The sequence below is a fragment of the Protomyctophum parallelum genome, assembly GCF_964188405.1.
Source record: "Protomyctophum parallelum genome assembly, chromosome: 11".
Taxonomy (NCBI): domain Eukaryota; kingdom Metazoa; phylum Chordata; class Actinopteri; order Myctophiformes; family Myctophidae; genus Protomyctophum; species Protomyctophum parallelum.
In genome coordinates this window covers 28,796,158-28,808,772 of record NC_139707.1, presented here as the reverse complement: position 1 = coordinate 28,808,772, position 12,615 = coordinate 28,796,158, and the positions used below count along the sequence as shown (strand labels likewise).

The 12,615-nt window shown below is 43.1% G+C and overlaps 2 protein-coding genes across 2 annotated transcripts; both read left to right on the top strand.

Annotated features, from left to right (window-relative positions):
- The first annotated feature begins 2,527 nt into the window (after nucleotides 1-2,527).
- LOC310866551 (ADP-ribosylhydrolase ARH1-like) lies at nucleotides 2,528-4,839 on the top strand. Its single transcript, XM_083776195.1, has 4 exons — nucleotides 2,528-2,568; nucleotides 3,204-3,541; nucleotides 3,741-4,116; nucleotides 4,417-4,839. The coding sequence occupies exons 2-4, from the start codon at nucleotides 3,217-3,219 to the stop codon at nucleotides 4,829-4,831; spliced, it is 1,116 nt and encodes a 371-aa protein (XP_083632321.1). The 5' UTR covers nucleotides 2,528-2,568; nucleotides 3,204-3,216; the 3' UTR covers nucleotides 4,832-4,839.
- Nucleotides 4,840-9,031: 4,192 nt separating this feature from the next.
- Nucleotides 9,032-11,767, top strand: arl4cb (ADP-ribosylation factor-like 4Cb). The gene has a single exon (XM_083777269.1). The coding sequence runs from the start codon at nucleotides 9,782-9,784 to the stop codon at nucleotides 10,358-10,360; it is 579 nt and encodes a 192-aa protein (XP_083633395.1). The 5' UTR covers nucleotides 9,032-9,781; the 3' UTR covers nucleotides 10,361-11,767.
- Nucleotides 11,768-12,615: the final 848 nt, after the last annotated feature.

Here is a 12,615-nt window from a genome sequence, read left to right as displayed (position 1 = left end):
GTTAGTTTCAAGAGTAGTAGTGGTTAAGGTGAACAAGTATTCAATGTTGATGCGAAATTATGCCAGGCCAGCCAGTGGAACAATGAAAGAGCAACAATGCAAGGCAGCTATATTAGCAAGGGGGGCGGGTCTCGGCGCACCCACTGCCGTTACCTTCCGCGATATGACGTCGGTTGGTTGTATTTCCTTGATTGTTCACTTCCTTGATTGTTCATTCCTGGTTTGCCGGGTCAGGTAAGAGTAAATTATGTTAGTGTTCCGCTCCTTTTCTATGATATAAAGATATGTGAAACTGTAATCTGTATTATCGATGTGCAGGAGTTGATTTGAGTACTTGTGTAGTAGGTAGCCTACATGGAATATGAGACTGCTAGCCGCAATTTGCAACTCTTGCCTGTCTGTCTAGTCTCTGACTGCCTGTCTGTATCTATTCTCTGCCTTCCTGTCTGTGTCTCTGCCTGCCTGTCTCTCTCTGCCTTCCTGTCTGTCTCTCCGCCTGTCTGCCTGTCTGTATCTCTGCCTTCCTGTCTGTGTCCCATGACACTTCCATGGGAGCCAAACTACCCGGAAGTTTGGCAGAATGCACTGGAGTCAATGAGAGCTCAGTGACCAGCTAATGAACAAACATTATTTGTGAATGACTGAGACATTTTGTAAAGTAATCACTTCTGGAAAATAACAGAAGACATGTAACACATTATTGTCTGCTGTGTTGCTTTTCAATGTAATCTTTATAGAGGTATGGTATCTAAAGAGCACAAAGTACCTTTCTGAATGTACCAAGTATCGTGAGACTTCCCATCGTTTCCTGTCTGGCAGCCAGATCTCGCGATACTTCGGAGCCAGAAACGATACCTGCTGCTGTTTAGATCCTCAGATAAAATTATATAGTTTGCACTCTGTGCACATCGAAAAGTAAGTGATTAGAAAACAACCTGTGATATGTTTTATTTTATATGCCTGAACCGATTATATGACAAAGGTCTCAATTGTTGATAAATAATGTTTGTTATGAGTTGGTCCAGCCGGCTCCATTCACTGCCATGTATTCATTGCACTTCCGGTGTGAGTTTGGCTCCCATGAAAGTGTCCATGAAAGTGTCATGGCGCAGCCCAGTCACGTGACCACTTCTCTTCCTTCTCAAAGCTTTCTTGTCTGTGTCTCTGTCTGCCTGACTGACACATCAGCCATGTCTTGTCAGCCTGTCTGTCCGAAGCTAATCTTGCAAACTGCGCAGCTGGACAGATCTGCACCATAATGTTCTGTAGTGTGTACACACACTGCCAGTGGGCCATAGAATACTTCCTCTTGCCAGTCAAAGGGAGGGATGTGATTTCTGGGAACCCACGGGAGTGGTTGACAAACAAACCATGCCCCTGGAATCCAAACAGCAACACCAACCTTTTACATAATTCATATTATTTGCCAATTGCTAAGTGTCTTCTGGTAAAAGACACTTAGTATGTTATAGCTTAAATTGTTAATATAGTGGTTGCAACTGTATTAATTGATTGCCCAAGTCCTGTGGTGGTAGTTCTGCTCTGGTTTTGGTGAAATATTAAGTAGTTCCATTTTGTGGGGGGCACAGGGGGCCACACATTAAAAGTATATATTAATCCACAAATCTAATGTTGTTTGTATTGTGGACCTATTTCTAAAATATTAGTGCAACTTTCGTTCTTGTTTGACCCCTCTGTCACATGTGTTGTTTTTTGTGTCCATATCACTATGCCAAAAAAATGAAAAAATAGTGATGCCCAAAAATAGTGATGCCCATTGCCCAATGCCCAAAAAACGCTCCAGAGCTCCACAAGTTGAAGTTAGGTGATTTCAAGTTTTCATTGGGTCAATATTAATACACACACACACACACACACACACACACACACACACACAGGCATAATCTTCCATTTCTACCTCGTGCTGGTAGAAGCACTAAGACTTGTTTACACCAGGGTCAGTTTCAATTCATCAGAAATTTTACAGACGTAAAGATAGCTATACACTTCTATGAAAAGAAAACAGGAAATCATCATAAAGAAATAAAGGGAAAAATGTATCCAGTAATGGAAAAAAGGCGGTATGGTACACAAATACGCCTACATACAGTATGGCTGAGATTTCAGTCAATTATTGTTCTCAGTTCTCTGTTTGCTGGAAAGTTCTAGTAAAATGATTTTTGGTTTGCACTTAAGTTCCCTTTATTCACTATCACTGCATGTTGTACAATATGTCTTTTGTGTCATGCCGTCTGTTCCCAAACTGATGACTCATTAGTCTCATTAGTAGTAGCTTAATAAACAGGTCAACCCTGTGTTAATTCACTCTATCCCACTCATTTGTTAGTTTCAAGAGTAGTAGTGGTTAAGGTGAACAAGTATTCAATGTTGATGCGAAATTATGCCAGCCAGTGGAACAATGAAAGAGCAACAATGCAAGGCAGCTATTAGCAAGGGGGCGGGTCTCGGAGCACCCACTGCCGTTACCTTCCGCTATATGACGTCGGTTGGTTGTATTTCCTTGATTGTTCACTTCCTTGATTGTTCATTCCTGGTTTGCCGGGTCAGGTAAGAGTAAATTATGTTAGTGTTCCGCTCCTTTTCTATGATATAAAGATATGTGAAACTGTAATCTGTATTATCGATGTGCAGGAGTTGATTTGAGTACTTGTGTAGTAGGTAGCCTACATGGAATATGAGACTGCTAGCCGCAATTTGCAACTCTTGCCTGTCTGTCTAGTCTCTGACTGCCTGTCTGTATCTATTCTCTGCCTTCCTGTCTGTGTCTCTGCCTGCCTGTCTCTCTCTCTATCTGCTGGTAGAAGCACGAAGCTAGAAGCGTTAATATTCTAAACAAGAGGCATGCTGAAGTCAGAAATGAAGACCGAACATTGCCCATCTGGTCAAAACCATGGAGAGTTCCCTAGATTAGGAGATACGAGACATTCTTTCGGAGCCGCAAACAAGGAAGTGCGAATGTAATGCACAATCTATGTAAAGCGCCTTGGATAAAGGCGCTATATAAATGCACCATTTACCGACGCTGGGGGAGAGGTGGCCCTCTCAAAATGGGGGCGAGCATGATTTGTGGCATGCATGATTTGCGACCATGTGCGCTTAGTAAGTGAAATAAAGTCCATTTAAAATATATATATATATAATTTTAAACAATCTGTTGCCCTTTTCATACTGTATGTCCTCAGTTAAGGAGTCATAATGTCTACTGAAATCCCCTTGAAGGAGAGGTATGCAGCCAGCATGGTTCTGAGTGGTGTAGGTGATGCCCTGGGCTACAACCACGGTGAGTGGGAGTTTGAGAGTAATGGGGAGTCTATTCATCAGCAAGTAAAAGAGAAAGGTGGTTTGGCTAAACTGGATGCCAAGGACTTTCCGATCAGCGATGATACCATCATGCACTTGGCCACCGCGTATGCGCTGATTGAGGTCGAGGAAAAGGCTAAGACAACCCTGCCGGACCTGTGTCGGGAATTGGCAAAGAAATACGTGGACAGTATGAAGGATATGGATGGACGTGCACCAGGTATCTGTACATTACTTCAATTGGAAGGTTTTTGTGTTAGGTCAGCGACATACACATTAATTTTACTTTGACAATGTCTGTGTGACCGTCACTTTAGACTAGAGCCATCCTCACAAATCAATCAAGACAGACAATGGCATATGACAGAAATTGTGATTTATATAATATTGAAATAGTTTTTCTTTTTGATCTCCTCCAGGGATAACCTGCATGTCTTCCTGTGATCTTCTCGAGCAGAGAATGATGATGACAAAAGACTACGACTACAACATACCCTTCCACCGCATGGGTGGAGGCTGTGGGGCGGCCATGCGTGCCATGTGCATCGGCCTGCGCTTCCCTGACGGAGCGCAGGAACGTCACCTGATAGCGGTGAGCGTTGAGAGCGGGCGTCTTACCCACCACCACCCCACCGGGTACCTGGGGGCCTTGGCCGCAGCACTGTTCACGGCCTACGCCGTCAGAGGCAGCCCGCCCATGGAGGCCTGGGGCCATGGCCTCCTGGAGGTGCTGGAGAAAGCCAAGGACTACATCAGAGAGGCAGGCCACTGTGTGACCGAGAACCTGCAGACATGGTGAGTGTGTGAAGAATAAAATCAAAAATACATTATTATTGTTGCTGTCGGGCAGAAATCAACTATCTCCGCTTTTCAACTTTGTTTTCTTTTATTTAATAAATCAGTGCTATTGAACACCCTTTACATCTCGTCTTTGTGTGGGTTTTACAAATATTTGATCAATGAAAAGTATCAAAAAGTGCTTCTGACTAAACTTCCTAACTGTGTGTGTTGTTCAAATCAGTATTATCAATAGCAGATAGTATATTTAAATGTCAGTAGAGTAATTAATTCAGCATTCACTGATCCATGCTATAGGGACTACTTTGAGAAAGCTTGGAAGAGCTACCTGTCAGAGAGAGGAATCCTGGATGGGAAAGCAGAGAAAGCATGCTTTCCAGAATGCTATGGCCTGAAGGAAAGAGAGAAATTTTACAGCGATGTTGCTTTCAGTAGCACTGGCGGCGCCAGTGGCCACGATGCCCCCATGATCGCTTATGATGCTCTCCTATGCGCTGGTGACTCGTGGGAGAAGCTGGCCGATCATGGCTTCTTTCACGGTGGAGACAGCGACTCCACGGCCGCGATCGCTGCTGCCTGGTGGGGCGCCATCTACGGCTTCAGGGGAGTTCCAGAGCGGAACCACAAGAAACTGGAGTACAGGAAGAGACTGGTTACGGTGGCAGATAAGCTGTTTTTGTTGAGGAATAAGCCCTTTAATGAAGATGAATAAAGCAAAAAAAAAAAATGTGACTGTGGATAATTGATTAAAATTAAATATTATGCATTATTATACATAAGTGGCGACTGTCTGTGGCTCAGGAGGTAGAGCAGGTCGTCCAATGATCCATGGGTCGGCGGTTCGAATCCCGTCTCCTCCTGTCTACATGTCAAAGTGTCCTTGGGCAAGACACTGAACGCCAAATTGCTCCCGATGTGCTGGTTGGTACCTTGCATGGCTTCCGCCACAATCGGTGCACTATGTAAAGCGCCTTGGATAAAGGCGCTATATAAATGCACCATTTACCAATGTTGTGTAAGAGAGAAATTACAGGAGTGCTAAATGGTATCATACAATAACGTTCACCCCAAAACACGCTCGCAGGGTCAACTCCAGTCTCCTTTCATAATATATATATATTAGTTGGAAATGCATGCCCCACCCAGTTAATGTCTGTCCCTTTTATGTCCTTATATGGAGTCTTTGTCAGGCATGCCCAAATGGAGTCTATGCAGATGTCAGAACACCATTTTTAATATAAAAAAATGCAACTTCATGATTTTTTGCAATATAAACAAAACATTTCCCAAAGAAAAACCTAGAATTGTAATCGATGGCTCTGAAATTTGCCAGGTTCCCCATACTAAATTATTGGGTGTCATTATAGACGAACATTTAAATTGGAAACAACATATTGATACTGTATGTATGAAGTCTATGAAGATGCTTGGTATATTGAGAAAAATCTGCCCTTTTGTTCTTCCTTCATGTCATTTAACACACTATTATAGCTTAATTTTCCCTCATATTAATTACTGTAATATTGTCTGGGCTGCTACATATTGGGACAATAACACATCTCACTAAATTACTGATCATTCAAAAAAGGTTTCTGACAATGATTTCACATTCAAATCGGTATGAGCCGTCTGCCCCGCTCTTTATTAAATATTCACTATTACCCATTGACAAAGTAAACGTTTTATTGTTTATGTTTAAATTAAAAAAATGCATACAAGACATTCTGTCTTCTTTTCACAATTTCTTCCGTGTTACTTCTGACATTCACTCCTACCCCACAAGGCAAAGAGATTATTTTGAATTACCCTATTGTCGCACTTCCTAACATCAATCTTTCATCAAATTTAGAGGCCCTCATCTATGGAACTCCCTAGATGCTTCACTTAAATCCTCATTATCCGTGCCAATATTAAAAAAACATCTAAAGAAATATCTTATTTCTTCCTCTCTGTAGATTACATGTTTTACTTTGATGCGTTATATTTTCTTTTGTGTGTTTGTTGCAGGGGGGCAGTCAGACAGATATTTTGTGAAGCCTGAAACTCCTGAAAGTTCATATAATAGAGCACCGAATCCTGACGTAACTCGCTCATCCCGACCATTCCCCTGGTTCGCGGAAGTAATTTCTCTATGGAGAATAACATGGGGTGATCTTAATATCGTCTACTATAAGCGTTGTGGTCCAAAAATAAACAAGCTGTCTCGGCGTTATTGTCAGGGAGGTGTCTCTGTATCGTTTGCAACAGTCAGTCACTCATATATGATACAGTCTGCTTCTAGCGAAAATGTAACTAATTCAGTAGCAGTAACATTAGCGTTTTCTCTCAGTCAGTTGATTCTTCATATCCATATGAGTGAAGCGGCCGGGGTGACATGTTTATTTTTCAAACACAGTTGTTATATGAGGCGATCTCAAATTGCCTCAATGGGGATTTCAATGCAACTAAACAAATACATGAACCTGGGGACTGACGCCCTCTACTGAAAGTGACGTCAGACTTCGGTGCTCTATGGCCTGTTGTGGCGCTGTCATTGGACCCAGAAAAACCCATAGCCCCATAGAAGTCCATGTATTTGGGCCCAACTTCACCTAGACTGTATGACCTTAATAAACATGGTCATGAATACTTTCTGCTTCCAGTCACTAGTTTAAAGTCTCATTTCTAATGTCATAATATTCTTTTTGGAAAATTATGGTCCCATTTATTAAAAAAATTACCATAAAGTCGCGCATGTTCTGAGGGGCGTGGCTACCGTTACAGTCTATGATCGGGATTCCCCTCCCACTCGAGTCAAAATAAAAACCAACGGAGAAGAAGGGGGGAAGTCCCGCCTCGTGTCTGGGCCAGCCAATGGCCAGCTGGGCCAAAACGGAGCCAGCCAATGGCCAGCTGGGCCCAAACGGATCTAGAAAGATGGTGACTTACAGTGCAGGAATAACAGGCTTCATTTTACGTCCATGTTAGACCCGGGGAACGCTTTGTCCATATTTTTTACAGTCTATGGTTTGTTGTTGTATTGTTTATTTCCGTTTTTTGTGCAGTCTGTTTTTATTTCTTTACTGCACAGCTGCCCCCCTTTGCCAACTTGTAGATTTTTGTACTGTTCTTTATGAACTTTTAATCTTTTTAAATCAATTACCTCTTCCTACAGGAAAGGATTCCAAATAAGCCAGCTGGCTTCTTCCCTTCCTTGCATTGTATTTTTGTTATTTGATATGTTATTGTCTATTTTTTTAACTACATGCTAAATAAATAAACCTAAAAAAAAAATTGTGATGTCAGAACAATCATTGTGATGTCAGAACAGGCCATCTCCATATATGGAGAATGGGGATACTATATGGGTAATCGGGTCCAGAGCCCGGTCGGAGGTTTTTGTACTGGTTCTGGACAACCGGCGATCCAACGAAATCGACACCTGGCACTGCACTCCCCGTGGTGGTGTGGAACCCGTGTTTGTAGGTTGAATGCTTCTCGAGTTACGTGGATTACAGATCACGAATCACACTTACATACTGTACACACATGTAGAGACTTGGTGCATTTATAGATAGATACATGTGCCTTAGTTATTAAATTGTGCCATGCTAATTATACATGCCTAACATGTAAAGTAAAGATTTAGCAAATTCGAGTCACTATAAATATTATCGTCGCTGTTGGGCAGAAACAATCTCCATTTTTAAACCTTTTTTATAAAAGCACTTCTGTCTTCTGTCGCACATAAAAGTTACATGAAATAACACCTCGTTTTTGAGCTGTAAGATTTGGGAAAAGTGATAATATAAGGACACACTCAAGTATCTGACAATGTAAAGTCACCATAATGTCTTTGATGTATAGAAACATTTATAAAAAAATCCAACTTACAAATATAAGCATAAATGACTAAACTATAGGCTATAAAGTATACAATATACTGTACCCTTATATGTTACAGGTCCATGTGGTTCCATTTGTACACTCAGTTATTTCAACACACAGGATTTCAGTGTCTGTTGGGATCCCACTCCCAGAGTTTAAATACTGGGCATCCTTGAAATGAAAAAGTTTGCGAATCACTGATCTAGTGGGGGGAAAGCCTGTATTGATCTATTGACGATTGGCACCAAAGATGTGTTTGAACCGTATATTGATGACAGCCTACGTTGCCTATTTCTACCACAAGGTGTCGTAGTTGCTTAAATTCTTGCAGAGCTATGTTCATTGCAGAAATAAACATATCTGTACTGTAGTCAGTGTATGTAACCATAACAACAACGTCTATAGGCTGAGTCTAATGTCGCCTGTGAAATCAGAGATTGAATAAACATGTATTAGAAGCAATCGTGTGTGTGTGTGTGTGTGTGTGTGTGTGTGTGTGTGTGTGTGTGTGTGTGTGTGTGTGTGTGTGTGTGTGTGTGTGTGTGTGTGTGTGTGTGTGTGTGTGTGTGTGTGTGTGTGTGTGTGTGTGTGTGTGTGTGTGCATGACCATCGAAAAGATCTATTTCTGGCTTTAAGTAAAGTTCTTAAAGTCAAAGATCATAAACATGATCAGTCCTAAATGTTACAGTAGGCTAATGCAAACGTGTGCAATGACTACTCTCGAAGTATGGTACATACTGCAAGTAATTTTTTGAGGTAGCCTACTTTTACTTTAGGCTACAGGGGTCTTTCCTATTCTTAGTAGGCTACTTGTACTTCTACTCCACTATAAATATTTTAAGCAACTTTTTTACTTTTACTCCACTGCAATTATTTGAAAACTTAGGCTACTAGTAGGTGTGTGTGTGTGTGTGTGTGTGTGTGTGTGTGTGTGTGTGTGTGTGTGTGTGTGTGTGTTGGGGGGGCACGTGGGCCTGACTGGGTGGAGCGTCGCGTCGCCTCAGTTCTACTGCGGTGTGTGATTCCTCCATCCATAGCAGTGCTTATGCAGCGGTCGCTGGTGAAGGAGGACCTCTGCTCGTGTGCCGAGACACGCACACACACTGAAAAATAACCTGGAGAAATTCTATTCAAAGGCGTCATTTATTTTTTTACGGGACGTCACCTTACCAACCAACCGACCCACTGGATAACTGTCGACATTGGCGGATTTTATTTTAAATACCGAGGAAAAGAGGAGCGCCTTTTTTCTGGGGGTGCGACTGCCGTTGCCAAAAAGGACTCACAGGCGCGGAGGAGACAAGTGCGCGAGCTGCAGCTGACGGTATAATTTAATTGGCTGGGTCTCAGGGACAGGGTGTGTTTGTTTTGCAGTCGTTTTTTAACAGCATAGACAGAATCCCCCAGCCTCCTTGAGCTGTCCTGTAGTGGTGAGGGTGATATAGTGGGAGATGTTGTGGAGCTGACGCGGCTGTGAGGAGAATGTTAATGAACGTCGCTGTGCTGCTGCGTCCTGCCGACGCGGGCGTCATCCCTCCCTGCTACTGACCGAGAGAGGAGAGGACACCAGCCACCAGCAGCACGCATCGTCCGTTCACTGGGGACCCTCCACACGGACGCCAGCAACCCTTTTTTATTTTCCTCTTTGCGAGAGGGTTGGGAGTATATCTGCTCCGTGCGGTGTTGTTTTCAGACAGGGTTGGGATAGAAAGGGGGGCCACGCCAGACACCCCCTCCCCCCCCCCCCCCAATCACCCACCCACCACCAACCTCCACCTTTTAGCTATTTGAAAAAATGGGCAACAGTTTCTCCAACATCTCTGCCTTCCAGTCGCTGCACATCGTCATGCTGGGGTTGGACTCCGCCGGCAAGACCACCGTCCTCTACAGGCTCAAATTCAATGAGTTCGTCAACACGGTGCCCACGATCGGCTTCAACACGGAGAAGATCAAGCTCAGCAACGGCACGGCCAAGGGCATAAGTTGCCACTTCTGGGACGTGGGCGGCCAGGAGAAGCTGCGGCCCCTGTGGAAGTCGTACAGCCGCTGCACGGACGGCATCATCTACGTGGTGGACTCTGTGGACGTGGACCGGCTGGAGGAGGCCAAGACGGAGCTACACAAAGTCACCAAGTTCGCGGAGAACCAGGGCACGCCGCTGCTGGTGATCGCCAACAAGCAGGACCTGCCCAAGTCGCTGGCGGTGGCCGACATCGAGAAGCAGCTGGCGCTGCACGAGCTCACGCCATCCACCACCTACCACGTCCAGCCCGCCTGCGCCATCATAGGCGAGGGCCTGCACGAGGGCATGGACAAGCTCTACGAGATGATCGTGAAACGGAGGAAATCTCTAAAGCAGAAGAAGAAGCGATAACGACTGGTCCACAATGGATGAATAGCATAGCGCTTATGGACAATGTTGGCAGTGGTTCTCAAATGTTTTTAAGGACCCCCATAACTCTGAGAGTGTACAATTGGTTCCATTTGTATGCTCTCAGAGTTACAGACCTGTAAAGGGTCCATTAGGTTCCATGTATGGGTCTGAGTTATACAGAGGACACATAAGGATCCATTTGGACCCCCCACCCTCTCAAGGAACCCTGAGGGTCCCTGGACCCCACTTTTGAGAACCACTGCATTATGGGACTGCTTCAAAATTACTGTAACCATAAATGCTAACCGGGTATGCCAGTGTTGCCCGCTCCCTCAAAAAAAGTGGTTTACTTTGCAGTGATTATTTTGTAGCCAACATCCTTTCATTTTGTTTGGGTTATGCTGTCAAAAAGTCATTAAGAGGCTGTGAACCCAACCAACCCCCTGCTGAATGATGCTTTTGCACGCGAGAGCGTCCCTCTTATGGGTGCAAGAATATATACTAAGATTAACCAAATAAAGAAAATAAACTTGAAAGGACATTATATTATGAACTACAGCATTCAAGAACGATGAAAACAAAAAGATGAACATAAAAAAACAAAAACGGGCTGGCACCGTTATTTGCTGCTTTACCATGGATTTTCAACGTACAGTACGTACAGTAGGTGGACATTTTAATTCGAAGAAGCTTCCATCCTTGTAGCCCACCAAGTACTTTCCTTCTTTCAGTTTGGATATCTTTTATTTTCCTTCCACCAGGTCTTCAATGGAATGCTTCCTTGGAACCATGACTTATTTTTCTTAATTTTGCACGTGGCTTGGGGTCATATTCAAATGTGTGCCCCCTGCTTCCATTCAACAAAAGACTGATGCCAAGGACTTGTATGTGGTGTGTGGAGCCTGTGGTTATGGATTATTATGGATGTCATGCAGATGATGATAACACAAGTTTTTTTTGTTTTTGTTTTTTTTAGCGTTGAAGTAGCCTTTACTATGTGTGGTGGGCCTATGAGGATAATAATTGTCTGTGACCCGGTCCACTACTTTGCACTTTTTTTCATTTCATAAACAAGAAAATAGTAGAGTACTACACTGTATAGAAGAGCAAATCCAGGCCGATTATGTACTGAAAGAAAAAGAAGAAAGAAGCCAAAATTGAAGTATTTTTTGTATATTAAAAGATATAAAAGTGACAACGTGGGTTATTATTTCCATATGGTGGTGGTTGGTTGAATATAGATGATAATTACTGATTCTCAACATGGGGGTCCCGGGGAAGACCAAAGGGACCCTAAAACGGGTCTTTAACTCTGAGAGTGTCACTGATGTATATTACATGATGTAGGATATATTGCCTGCATGGAAATATTTTGTTATCAACAGATAATCAGGACAAGGTCCTGTGAACTATTGACCCGGGCTGATCTGATCTTTATCTTAGTACTGTTCAATGGAGAAACATTTACAACTCCATGGTGGGGGGGGGGGGGGGGGGGAGAGAGAGAGAGAGCATAGGTTGAAGGTCGCAGAGTTCAGAATCTTTGAAGGTTGAAGATCAGGAATCGATTCAGAATGAAAATCTCCCATAAACATCTTTCCATTGTCCAAGCTTGTTTTAATGCCCACAAACATGTCTCTTCTGTGTGGAACTGAGCCTTATTATTGTATCTGAAGTGAGCACTGATCTAGCAGCAAGAAGCACAAGCTCGTTTGTGAAATTTATGGATCTGCAATGCAGTGTTTTTATGCACAATGCTGTGGCCTCTGAAGCTTTACGACCATAACAAAATGGAAAATCACTTATCTAATTCTGGCAGACGGCTTAACCTGTTCATCGATTGACTGGTTGGTTGATTGATCGATTGATCGATTGATAGATGATATTGTCGTTTGATAATGTGTTGTGGTAATGTTTATGACAATGTCAATACAGGTGTAACTGTAAAGGTAACCTATACCGTTAATCTATAAATTGCAGTGACGGTAGGTTGGTTGTTTAATCCAGTGTTTCTCAAAGTGGGGTTTGGGGACCCCCAGGGGCCCTTGTAGGAGTTCACCATGTGTTAGTGTTAGCATGGCTATTAAAAATAGCAGATAAACAAGGCAACAGCATGTCACTTTGTGCCATGCTGCCAGCTTGTACATCTGCTATTTCTGAACATTTTAGAAAAATCTTGGAAGTAGAAATAGCCCAAGTGTTTAAATACAGTCCTTGCTTTTGTGATCTGAGACTAGATCACTACTAGCTTCAAA